The 13382-nt window shown below is 40.1% G+C and overlaps 1 protein-coding gene across 23 annotated transcripts in view; it reads left to right on the top strand.

Moving 5' to 3' along the window:
• The window catches only part of ZNF638 (zinc finger protein 638), a 167350-nt gene that overhangs the window by 68317 nt on the left and 85651 nt on the right, over positions 1-13382 (top strand). For 14 of the 23 annotated variants that reach the window (XM_051842786.2, XM_051842783.2, XM_051842785.2 and 11 more), the window contains exon 2: positions 7816-9334. The exons of 6 other annotated variants lie outside the window; for them this stretch is intronic. In XM_051842786.2, coding sequence (XP_051698746.2) covers positions 7816-9334 — 1519 coding nt within the window. Of the gene's footprint in view, positions 1-7487; positions 7587-7815; positions 9335-13382 lie in introns of all 23 variants that reach the window. 3 more of the 23 variants (XM_051842790.2, XM_051842789.2, XM_070068948.1) reach the window with 1 other exon arrangement.

The raw sequence follows: 13382 nt of genomic DNA, 5'->3' as shown, positions 1-13382 counted from the left end.
GTTTCTAACAAAAATTTTCTTCATAGATTATTTCATAAGATGGTCTTGATGTTACAGTAGATTTGAGCATTTTAACTGATGCTTTATTTTGGACTAGAATGTCATGGTTTTGTCAAGACAAACATAGGCAGTTTAAAAATTTACTTATAATTTGTATCATTGCAGCACAGTTGTCTCATCCTAAGGTATTCAGAAACTATTTTCACAGTATTCTAACTTTCCTAAAATTTGATAAACATGTTTATTAAGACCTTGTTTTCTGAAAACTAATTTTTTCCTAGTTCCTGTAAAAGATATTATCGTACACAACTGAAGCGTTCATTGCCTCTCCCAGAAATCCTTTTCTGATAGGTTAGCATTGCTATATTGACAAACTATACTGTAGTTCATATACTTTGTTTTTCCTGTTAGATTACTAACACTTTGTAGGGATCATGTTTTATTTATCTTTGAAAATTTAGGAACTAAAATAGTGACTGTTTTGTTAGGCTCTCAAAAAATGTTTAATAAGCTGAAAGAGTAATTCTGAGCTCATTCCTTTCCACTAAAGCCAAAAAGAAGGGGGAAAGGAGGAACCCATGATTATTTATCTCCCCACTTCATCTTCTAGTGGCATGTGTACAGGTTTGGAACCTTACAGGAAGAGCTTTCTAAACTACATTGCCTATTAAATGTTCCTCCTTGTCAAAATCAATCAAAAACACAGCTGAATGTAAAAAAATGATGATAGCAGCAAGCATCAGACATGTTGTTGTATAGGAAGGCAGTAGCTAAAAACTGGATGAGAGAGTGGAGTGGTAGCTAGGGAGTTGTCTTGGTTACATGGTTTAATCTAAGCATTGAAGGCCTACATTCCAAAACCTCTAAACAGGGTTTCTTAACGATTTTGGGTCATAGGCCTTTTTGAAAATTAAATCAGTCTCAGTTTGGATTTAATTCTGCCTGCCTCCCACCCCCAACCCCAAACACATTTCTTGTCTTGCTGTACTTTCTGTTTTCAGCATTAACAACTTGCCCTCTAATTTTTGTCTTCAAATTCTAAAGTTTCCTTCCAACCCAGAGGGGATTGTCATATCTTTTCTGTGTGGTTAGTTACTAACTCTGGCCATTAAAAGCCATTCTGTACCATAGCTTGTCCTCTGGATGTATTCAAAAGTTCTTGTAGAACCCCAATTGATTATTTTTTTATTTTAAGCTTTATTTCTCCCTTGAGCAGTGGATGCTCCATACTCAGTGTAGACAGAATAAGAAAAATGAAAAACTCAAAATTTCTATACCAAAGTACATGTCAGGAAGTATTCATTTTAAAAAGTTAAATGTAATGGTCCAGCATTGTGGTGTAGTGGTTACCTTTGGCATGGGCATCCTATGTAGGTGCTGGTTTGAGTCCCAGCTGCTCCACTTCTGATCCATCTTACTGCTAATGCACCTGGGAAAGCAGTGGAAGATGGCCCAAGTGCTTGGGCCCCTATACCCAAGTGGAAGACCAGGAAGATGCTCCTGGCTTCAGCCCAGCCCATCCCCACCTGTTGGGGCCATTTGGGGATTGAACCCATGGTTGGAAGATCTCTTTGTCTCTCCCTCTCTGTAACTCTGCTTTTCTAATATATAAATAAATTGTAAACAAAAAGTAAAGGGCTACATTCTCAACTGTTGGGGAACTCAGTTATCTGGAAAATGGCTTATTTGCTAATGGCTATAGCTACCTTATCAAACATTTGTCCTGGATATGGATGACAGTATTATCTAATCAATAAATGCCATTTTTGGTGGAATTCCTTAGATTTCTTTAAATGTAATAACAGATTTGAAACATCTGGGCCTCTATTATATTTCATGGTTTTTTTTTTTTTTTTTTTTTTTTTTTTTTTTGACAGGCAGAGTGGACAGTAAGAGAGAGAGACAGAGAGAAAGGTCTTCCTTTGCCGCTGGTTCACCCTCCAATGGCCGCCGCGGCTGGCGCGCTGCGGCCGGCGCACCATGCTAATCCAATGGCAGGAGCCAGGTACTTATCCTGGTCTCCCATGGGGTGCAGGGCCCAAGTACTTGGGCCATCCTCCACTGCACTCTCTGGCCACAGCAGAGAGCTGGCCTGGAAGAGGGGTACCCGGGATAGAATCCGGCGCCCCGACGGGGACTATAACTCGGTGTGCCGGCGCCGCAAGGCAGAGGATTAACCTAGTGAGCCATGGCGCCGACCACATTTCATGTTTTGGGATTAGAGACCACTTTGACTTCAGATAGGTTATAGTAATACTCTTCACATACTTAACATTCATAATGCTGTTGGATGGCTGATTCTTTAACCAGTATTTTATTGATAGTTTTGTCCAGAGGCTAATTTAAAACATGAAAACAACTTAGGGATTTAAGGAGTTTTTGTTTGTTTTTATTTGCTAGTACATTTTAAGATATATCCTACCAGGAGTGTATGATACTTTCATAGCTGTAAAATATGGATATACTGTAGTTTATTCAAATAGTTTCCAGTCTCTAGGAGCTGCCTTAATTGCAAAGGCATGAAAAAGGAAACCTTAAAGAGACTCCTAACTATATATTTTGTTATTTGTTATAATTCTTATGAGATATCTCTGAAGGAAAGCATCTTTCTGGCTTTATAACTTTGGTTCTTGCCCACCTAGAACAGTGATGTAACTATTTATATGATAAAACAGCTGAATTTCTTACTATTTAATATATTTTTATAGCTAGGGAGATAGTTTTCTAAATATTTTAGGGGTACTTAGCTTTTTAAAAAGATACACTGAATGACCTAATAATTATTTTTGGGTTTTTATTTCCTTGGCTTGATTGAGAAGGATGTAAAAGTTAAGTGACAAAACAGAGAAAGGTGCTGATGGTCAGGCTTGCCTGTGTGTAAGTTACATTTGGGCCGGTGCCGCGGCTCAGTAGGCTAATCCTCCGCCTGCAGTGCCGGCACCCCAGGTTCTAGTCCCGGTCAGGGCGCTGGATTCTTTCCCGGTTGCCCCTCTTCCAGGCCAGCTCTCTGCTGTGGCCCGGGAGTTCAGTGGAGGATGGCCCAAGTGCTTGGGCCCTGCAGCTGCATGGGAGACCAGGAGAAGCACCTGGCTCCTGGCTTAGGATCAGCACAGTTCACTGGCTGCAGCGGCCATTGGAGGGTGAACCAATGGTAAAAGGAAGACCTTTCTTTCTGTCTCTCTCTCATTGTCCACTCTACCTGTTAAAAAAAAAAAAATTAAAGTTACATTTGAAAAAAAGGCTTCAGAATTATATAATTGCAGAATTCAGGTTTATAATACCTTATGAATACAAAGTTTGCAATACAAATACAAGTGTCCTTTTATAAAGTGCTTCCACCAAAACAAATTTGCCTTTCAGTTCTATTTTTCCACCAACTTTTTGAAGTAATCACATGATTTCTCTTTTTTATGATGATTCATTGATAAACTGGTTGTCAGAAACTTCTCTACCAGGATTAGAATAATATAATAGCTCCAGAAGATGTTCAGTAGTTTTATATTAGTCTGAAAGTATTACTAAATATAAGCTAAAATTATATAAAATATACTAAACTTAGAAGTATAAAATGTATAAGAAATCTTAGGATAAGTTAGAAGTATTGTCTTAAAGCTCAGGATTAAGGGAACTTCTCAGAAAGGAAGTTTTCAGAAATGACCCAGTAAAGGACAAGGATGTCAAGAGAAAAGTACTGATTGTAGCCAATAGGTCCTGGGTCCAGAGGACTTATTAATAAATAATGATGGCTGAGCAGTCCTCTAACTTGTCTTCCCAACAATGAAAGGAGAGAGATCTCTTAGAGTTAGGGTTGTTAACTTACGACTCTATTCTTACTAGATTGGATTTTATGAGGCTAGCCATTTGAAAGGTTTAGTTTTAAGTTTCTAAAAAATGGAAAAAGCCAAACCTGCTGTTGATAGTTGAAAATTCCTCAACCTGGAAAAGACCTTTACTTTTCATGTGTATTCTAGACTGTCTGGTGTCTTTTCTGGACTGATATTCAGTGACTGCACACTGATAAAGCTAGCTGTACTAGCTGTTGTTTTTGTTTTTGTGGGTTTTTTTTTTGTTTGTTTGTTTTTTTGACAGGCAGAGTGGACAGTGAGAGAGACAGACAGAGAAAGGTCTTCCTTTGCCGTTGGTTCACCCTCCAATGGCCGCTGCGGCCGGCGCGCTGTGGCCGGCGCACCGCGCTGATCCGATGGCAGGAGCCAGGAGCCAGGTGCTTTTCCTGGTCTCCCATGGGGTGCAGGGCCCAAGCACTTGGGCCATCCTCCACTGCACTCCCTGGCCACAGCAGAGGGCTGGCCTGGAAGAGGGGCAACCGGCACAGAATCCGGCGCCCCGACCGGGACTAGAACCGGGTGTGCCGGCGCCGCAAGGCGGAGGATTAGCCTAGTGAGCCGCGGCGCCGGCCAATTTTTTTTTTTTTTTTTTTTTTTTTTTTTTTTTTTTCCTGACAGAGTGGACAGTAGGAGAGAGAGACAGAGAAAGGTCTTCCTTTTGCCGTTGGTTCACCCTCCGATGGCAGCCGCAACACACCACGCTGATCCGAAGCTAGGAGCCAGGTGCTTCTCCTGGTCTCCCATGCGGGTGCAGGGCCCAAGCACTTGGGCCATCCTCCACTGAACTCCCTGGTCACAGTAGAGAGCTGACCTGGAAGAGGGGCAACCGGGACAGAATCCGGCGCCCTGACTGGGACTAGAACCCGGTGTGCCGGCGCCGCAGGCGGAGGATTAGCCTATTGAGCTGCGGTGCCAGCCGACTAGCTGTTAAACTACAGAAATATTCCTGCTCTTGCTTGGTAAGTAGCTACTGCTATAAGATTGTCCTTCCCTTAGGGCTGCCTTATCACACTACCTCCTCCTGCTGCAAGCATCTGAAATCTTAAGGATGATGGAGGAAGGAGGGATTCAGGATTCTGTTTTGTGTATTGTAAGACAAATGTGTTTTGATTGTTCTTTACCAGTTACTAGATATTTCAGACATCACCTCTGGGTATGCATAAGGAAAAGCTCAACTTTGGAAACTGCAAAATAAGAAAGTTTTTGATAAGAGGGTTCAGAACCCTTAATATGCTAATAGGAATTGTGCCCCTCTAAGAATAGTAGCAAGTATAGCACTTTTCAAACTGTCTTGACCAAGAAACTCCTTTGTAGAAAGCTAATCTTCATAGAATAGAACAGAATAGAATTGCGAAGCTCACTAACATTCTATAAATATATACTTCTGTCATGTAAGGCAGTGCTAGACAAATTAGAAATTACATAGGTAGGTTTTTGCCTTTAAAGAACGTAAAATGCAGATACTTGAAGCTGATGATTGTTCATAATTAGATGTAGTAATTACATGGCTGATTGAAAGCTGTTCCTTTTCTGTTTTGTTTTGGAGAGAAACAAAATCTGAAAGAGCTTGTGTTCCTTAAGTTGTAAGAGGAGTTTTCACCAGATGGGGGAAAATGGTGCAGAAAGAATTTGAATAGACGAAAAACTGCTTATATAAGCAATGATTGTTTTTAAGGATTGGGGTAAACAAATGTTGTTCTTGAAAGTAATTTTATTATGTAGAAGATAGGCATGGTTTCATAGGAATGTTTAAAAAGATCATAAGTTGCTGGCGCCGCGGCTCACTAGGCTAATCCTCCGCCTTGCGGCACCAGCACACTGGGTTCTAGTCCCGGTTGGGGCGCCGGATTCTGTGCCGGTTGCCCCTCTTCCAGGCCAGCTCTCTGCTGTGGCCTGGGAGTGCAGTGGAGGATGGCCCAGGTGCTTGGGCCCTGCACCCCATGGGAGACCAGGAAAAGCACCTGGCTCCTGGCTCCTGCCATCGGATCAGCGCGGTGCACCGGCTGCAGCGCACCGGCTGCGGCGGCCATTGGAGGGTGAACCAGCGGCAAAGGAAGACCTTTCTCTCTGTCTCTCTCTCTCACTGTCCACTCTGCCTGTCAAAAAAAATCATAAGTTTGTTATAAATGAACTTTTTTTGGGGAGAATTTGGGTATTATTTCAGTAAGTTTGTTTCTGCTGCTGTTTGGTGAATCAAGCCTGTGCAATTTTTGCTGCATTTTTTGTGTTTCATTTTAGTTTGAAAATTTACTTGTGTTAACGATGAGGATTTTGGATATAGTTGTTCAGATTTAACAAATATTTGAGGATCTTTTGAGTAAGTATGATTTAGATGCTTGAGAGATAAGACTTAACAGTGAGGGACCAGCACTGTGGTGTATTGGGTAAAGCCACCGCCTGCAGTGCTGGTATTCCATATGGGTGTCGGTTCAAGTCCCAGCTGTTCCACTTCCAATCCACCTCTCTGCTGTGGCCTGGGAAGGCAGTGGAAGATGGCCTAAGTCCTTGGGCCCCTGCACCCACGTGGGAGACCCAGAAAAATCTCCTAGCTCCTGGTTTGGATTGGCACTGCTCTGGCTGTTGCAGCCCACTGGAGTCTGAACCAGTGGATGGAAGACGCCCCCTCCCCCATCCACTCTTCCCTCCTCTCCTTCTCTTTCTGTGTAATTCTGACTTTCAAGTAAAAAAAAAAAAAAGGACTTAACAGTGAACAAAATAAGTTGACACTAAATTGTTGAAGAAAAAGACCATGCATATGCGCACAGAAACAGGACCATGAAAAGCATGAGTCCAAAACTGTTGGAAGCAATAAGTAAGAAAGGTTGTTGGAAGACCCTCTTTGGGCCTTGGTGGTCAAGTTTAGTCACAGTATATGTTCTTGTTACAAACTGGGAGAGGATAGGCAGGTTGTGGCTGCTGACCTTGGTCCTGAATGATAACGGTACTATTTTGCTAAGAAGTGGTTTGGAGTGGGTAGTGCTGCTCTCCGGTGGGCTGTTCAGCAGCCAGCTTTGACTAACATAGCGGGAACTGCAAGATATTTTTACATCTGTGAGTGGTTAAGAGCATGGTTTATGGGGCCAGATTACTTTAAGTGCAAATCCTGGCACTGCTACTTGTCTCTGTTTCTTAACCTGTCTCTTAATATACTCTATAAAACTAAGTGTCTCAGAGTTGTGAAAACTAAATGATATAATCTGTGTAAAGTGTTTAGAAGGTAGCTGATATATGAACAGTGCTCTGTAAAGTTAATTGTTGTTTTCCAAATGTACAATTTGTTTGTATTCCACTGTGGTGGAAATTCAAGAGACTGGTGACTGGCTTTGTTAAAGTATGTTGTGTCTTACTACCAATTTCATGCTGTTACATACTCCTTTGTCAGACTGTAGTCAAGTTATTGGCAAAAAATTTTTATGTTACAGGAAACAACTATTTAATAACAGGAACATAAGTGTAGTTTAATTGCCACATGGAATTTATTAGATGTGAAGGCTGAGTCCAGGGAAGAATGTGTCTTACAGAAATGAGTCATACAAAGCTTTAGGGTTACAGTTATTATTTTCATTGTTTTTATGTCTGGTAATATACTTAACAAAGTGTGCGCATTTCTGAGTATTTTAATGCCTTCATCTTTTTTTCCAGTATTAAAGCATGAAATAAATCCTCATTGTTTTTCAAGATTATTTAAAAGGAGTTGTAATTACTGCTCAGCACCTAGGACAGCACCCACCACAACACAATGTACATGAACTCTGGCTTAAGGTTTGGGGTATATTTTCTGGATTCGGGAAAGGAAAGAAGAGAAAGTTCTGGGGGAAGTTTAAGATCCTTCTGAGTTCCTGCTCTAAAAGTATATGAAATGCAGGGCAGTTTTATGGCTTTATTTCAAAATGTTTTACACTGGCTGTAGAACCCACTTCATGAAGTAGTTTGAGTTAAAATGATCTAATATTTGTGTTTTAACTTTCAGCTTTGTGTTATTCTTGGAAAATTTCGCACCACTTGTGAATTCCTTGAACCTGGGCATTGCAAATCCACTTCTGTTGGGCCCATCTCCTTTGCACTTTGCTCAGATTAAGACTCAGTTGGCGCTTCAGCAGCTGAATGCCGTTGCCTCACATGGTTCAGTACCACCTTATACTTTATTAAATCAGGCTTTCTTGAAAATAGCCATGTCGAGACCCAGGTTTAATCCTCGAGGAAACTTTCCACTTCAAAGGCCACGAGCACCTAACCCTTCTGGGATGAGGCCTCCAGGACCATTTATGAGGCCTGGATCTATGGGTCTTCCAAGATTTTACCCAGCAGGGAGAGCCCGTGGAATTCCACACAGATTTGCTGGCCATGAATCTTATCAGAACATGGGACCACAGAGAATGAATGTTCAGGTAACTCAACACCGAACTGATCCAAGATTGACCAAAGAAAAATTGGATTTTCATGAAGCACAACAAAAGAAGGGGAAGCCTCATGGTAGCCGGTGGGATGATGAGCCTCACATATCTGCATCGGTAGGAGTGAAACAGAGTTCTTTAACACAGGTTACAGAGCAGAGTCCTAAAGTACAGAGCCGCTACACAAAAGAGAGTGCCTCAAGTATCTTAGCAAGTTTCGGATTATCTAATGAAGATCTAGAAGAACTTAGTCGTTATCCTGATGAACAGCTAACTCCTGAAAATATGCCATTAATTTTGAGGGATATAAGAATGCGAAAAATGGGGCGCCGATTACCTAATTTACCTTCTCAAAGCAGAAATAAAGAAACGCTTGGTAGTGAAGCAGTTTCAAGTAATGTGATTGATTATGGGCATGCAAGCAAATATGGCTACACAGAAGATCCCCTTGAAGTACGTATTTATGATCCCGAAATTCCAACTGATGAGGTCAAGAATGAATTTCCATCACAGCAGAACATTTCTGCATCTGTTCCCACTCCAAACGTAATATGTAATTCTATGTTTCCTGTTGAAGATGTGTTTCGTCAGATGGACTTCCCTGGTGAGTCCTCCAATAATCAGTCTTTTTTCCCAGTTGAGAGTGGAACCAAGATGTCAGGCTTACACATTTCAGGAGGACAGTCAGTCCTTGAACCTGTAAAATCCATCAGTCAATCTATTAGCCAAACAGTTAGCCAGACAATGAGTCAGTCTCTGATTCCTCCTTCTATGAACCAGCAGCCTTTTTCATCTGAATTAATTTCAGCTGTAAGCCAACAAGAGCGGATCCCACATAAACCTGTGATTAATTCATCTAATGTACATGTTGGCTCAAGAGGAAGTAAAAAGAATTACCAGTCAGAGGCTGATATTCCCATTCAGTCTCCATTTGGGATTGTGAAAGCATCATGGTTACCAAAGTTTTCACATGCTGATGCCCAGAAGATGAAGAGACTTCCAACTCCTTCTATGATGAATGATTATTATGCAGCATCTCCAAGAATATTTCCACATTTGTGTTCTCTGTGTAACGTAGAATGTAGTCATTTGAAGGTGAGTGTTTTTCAAGATCCCTGTATAATGATGCTCAGCACCCAATTTTCTCTAAATTCTCCTGTGTGTGCTGGTATTAACTAGGCCTTTAGGAAATGGCAGAAATTTTGAATTCGGTGTCAACGTTTAGTTGTAATCTTAAGTAGCTCTGGCCTTAGTACTGAATTGAGTGTTAGACTTTCTAAAGCATTCCTATAACTGGATACACCACATAGTTTGCCGATTTATTTTGAACTTTTAATTATCCCACTTACAAAATTTATATAATGAACTGTACTTAAAAAGACTGTCACATGAATCACCTTTGTCTAAATAAGAGAATCTGTTGGTGTAAAAATATAAAGAATTGGTATAACTCATTTGTACAGCACAATTTTAAAAAACAGTGTATTTTTACCTTGATTGTACCCACCTGTCTTAGGCTAACGACAGTTAATATTGATTTAAATATTTTTTAACTTTATATGGACTAGTGGTTTCTTGAAAAAGAGCTTCCTAAAACAACTTCACCGCAAAATTAGTCAAGATGTATTAATTATGGGGCCAGCTATGGGCTCAGAAAATAGTGTAAAATAATAGAGATTTGAAGAGAAAAATGTTTGTAAAATAAGCTTTAAATATTTCCATGGTTAGTATAGTTGTAAAGAAGTGTCTTGCAGAGGTGCTGAAAAGTAGAATAATGAAAATGTACTTACTATTTGATAGTAATCATTGGTAGACCTGAGCAGAGATTCCTGTTTTATTTATGTATAGGTATTTGGAAACCACTGGTTCTTCTATTTACTAATGTGATTTTTAGATTAGACTGGAAGTGGTCAGGAAGGAGTTTACTTCCCATTGGAAGAAACTCATTCAAAATCATAGTCTACTTTGAACAGGCTTGAAAATCCATAGGTGCTAATTCCCTTGTTTCTTCTCCTTCTGGTACTTCCCTTCTCCCCGTTTTTCTCTTCTGCTTACCAAATTTCAGTCAGCAAGAATCTGATACATAGATCTGATGCCATTGTATTAAGGTTAACTATAGCAAGAAAAAAGGCAGTGTTTTACCCAATCTTAGCCAAATTTCCTGAATTCTATTAAAAATAATAATTGTCTTATTCCATCAAAAGGGATAGCAAAGCCTTACCTTGAAAAAGAAAAATCTCAGAGTAATTCCCAGCAGTTAGTTGTAATTTCTAGGTAGCTCTGGCCCAAGTACTAAATTGTGTATTAGGCTCTCTGGATGAAGCACATCATTTTTTGCATTTATTTTAATTAGTCACTATGAATCAAACAAAATATCTTAGAGACCTTTAAGCTTTAAGTTTTATTCTGCAGTGTAGAAAAGGAACACATTTATTCAGCATGTTTTTTATAACAGTTTTTTTGTATGACTTTTTGATGATAGGGTAGAAATGAATATTTAAAATGTAGATGTTTTTGAGGTGTTTATACAGTCTCAGAAGAATTACACAATGAAGGAATTAAAAACATTAGAGGGCAACAAATGGAGATTTATTTATTGAACTTGTTTGGGTATGCTGTTGAGGGGGAGGTGACATAATATTTGTCTTCATTTTAGACTTGTACCAGTCAGCATTATCAATTTACCAACAACTCGTGTGTGTCTAGCAGTATGTGATTTAAAAAATATATTCTACTTCCTGAGATCAAAAGACTTTGCTAGTGTAACTTAATATAGTGGTAGTTACTTATGCACTAAGTCTGTCTGGACTAGAATGGTCTGAAAGGGAAGATGTAATGAAGGAGGTTGAAGATGGGTCTAAAGAGTGGGCTTTAGATATGCCTACCTAAAGGGGGAGAGATGAATAACATACAGAGGCAGAGGTCCTGAGAAAGGACTACATTGCCTTGTGGTCAGAGGCTATTAAGAAAGAGTGATGAACATATTAAAAATAAGTACAAAGGGCCTTGAAAATCTAGTGTAAGAAGTTTGAACGTTAGGTATGAGACGTTAGGAAGCTAAGTTTCTTGATACATGAAGTGATGTGTTCAAAGTGTGCTTTAGGAGAGATCTGACTGAAGCATTCATGGTAAATAGGAATAAGAAGAGATGGGAAAAGGCACCTAATTGGTGCCTTCTTACATATTCATGTGTGAGAGGGTGAAAATCTGGGTTAATATGGTAAAAGTAAACATTTCAGAAGAGGGAAAGTAATTTAGTGATCATTAGAGCTCTTAGGAGATTGCCAGTTAAAGACACCTCTTCATGGACAATACAACAGAATGGTGTTTAAGTAATGATTCTTCATTACTGAATGTTCAAATGATAGGGGTTTGTGAACATGGCTTTAGAAGGCAAATACTACCTCTCATTACTATGATACATTTTGCTTCCTCAAGTGTGTATATATACATTTTAAATAGGTAGCTGATGAACAAAAGTTATACAAAATCTAACAGTGTCTGTGTTCCTCACTTTTAAGTCTTTAACACTGTAGCCTTAAGATATACTTTGAGAATGCAACAGAATGTGAAATGTATTTCCTTTTTAAATTGGAATTCAGAATGTAGAGGAGGAGCTTTTCTTGGTTTAAAAACACTATTTATTTCTGATTCAAAAAATGAATTCCAAAAAGGTTTTTGAAGTATTTGGAGAATAGAGAGTGAGCTCTGATCTGGGTAGGTAATTTTCTTAAGATTTACTTATTTGACAAGCAGAGTGATGGGGTGGAGGTGGAGGATCTTCCATCTTCTGGTTCAGTCTTCAAATGCCTACAACAGCTGGGGCTGGGTCAGGCCAAACCCAGGAGCCCAGAATTCCACCTGGGTATCCCATTTGGGTGGCAGGGACTTAAATGCTTGAGCCATCATCTCCCTTCCCAGGTGCATTAGCCAGGGAGGTATTGGAAGTGGAGGAGGCAGGACTCCATTGAACACTCTGATAATTGGATGCAGTTGTCCCAAGCAGCTGAACCCACTGCACTGCAACACCCACCCAGTAGTTTCATTCTTAGCCTGCCCAAATGTACTGTCCTGTAGCATCACCTGCTTAGTGTTAATTAGTACTTTTTCTATGGAGAGGCCTTGCTGCTTTTGGAACATTATCTAATCTTGTACTGTTACTTCAGAGTCTAGAAATTGGGGTGTCAGGGGCTGGCACTGTGGCGAAGCAAGTAAAGTCTCTGCCTATGTTGCTGGCTTTCCACATGGGCACTGGTTCGAGTTCTGGCTCCTCCTCTTCCAATCCAGCTCTCTGCTAATGCACCTGGGAAAGCAGCAGAAGATGGCCCTGGTTCCTGGGTCCCTGCACCCATGTGGAAGACCTGGAAGAAGCTCCTAGCTCCTTGCTTTGTACCAACCCAGCTCTGGCCCTTGGGGCCATTTGGTGAATGAACCAGCAGATGGAAGATCTCTCTCTTTGTCTCCCCCCCCAACCCCCATGTAACTCTGCCTTTCAAATAAATTAAAAATATAATAAAAATATGATTATAAAAAGAAATTGGGGTGGCATACATCTATTTACTGAGCTTAGAAGCATGTTAAAAAGATGGTAGAGTGTGTGTTGCACTGGAGTGACTATACCTTAGATAGAGCAGCTGTCACCTTCAGCTGATTACTGCAGTAAGAATGCATATCCAATATTAGATATCTTCATATTTCTTCCAAGAAAAGCTGGACATCTGGATTTGGGGATGAAATCTATGGGTTTTTAAATGTTGGCAATTTAAGTAAACACCGTGTGCTCCAAATAAATCATGCTCAACCTCCTTCCCGCCATTGTGTCTGTTTGATGTAAACAGTGTCCAATTATTATCAAAGACATGGCTGTAGCACCACTAGAGACTCTTTAACTGCCAATCTTATCTAGCTTTCTCATTGTATCACTGAGCAGAATATGAAACTGTTTTTCCCCCCTTTTGCAGTCTATAGTCAGTTCCATGGCTTAATGAAATAATTCAGGGTTTGTCATAACTTGTTGAATATTGCAGGTACTTTCAGATAGTTCTTGCCAAGGCAGAATCCAAAATTAATGTCAAGTGGTGCTCTGTGATACTTCTGGTTTATCTTTAGCAATGACCTAAACTAAAATATTTTGAAATGGAAA

Source organism: Oryctolagus cuniculus, chromosome 2, assembly GCF_964237555.1.
Source record: "Oryctolagus cuniculus chromosome 2, mOryCun1.1, whole genome shotgun sequence".
NCBI classification, from domain to species: domain Eukaryota; kingdom Metazoa; phylum Chordata; class Mammalia; order Lagomorpha; family Leporidae; genus Oryctolagus; species Oryctolagus cuniculus.
The sequence above is the reverse complement of the archived record's forward strand: the minus strand, read 5'-3'. Positions and strand labels throughout refer to the sequence as shown.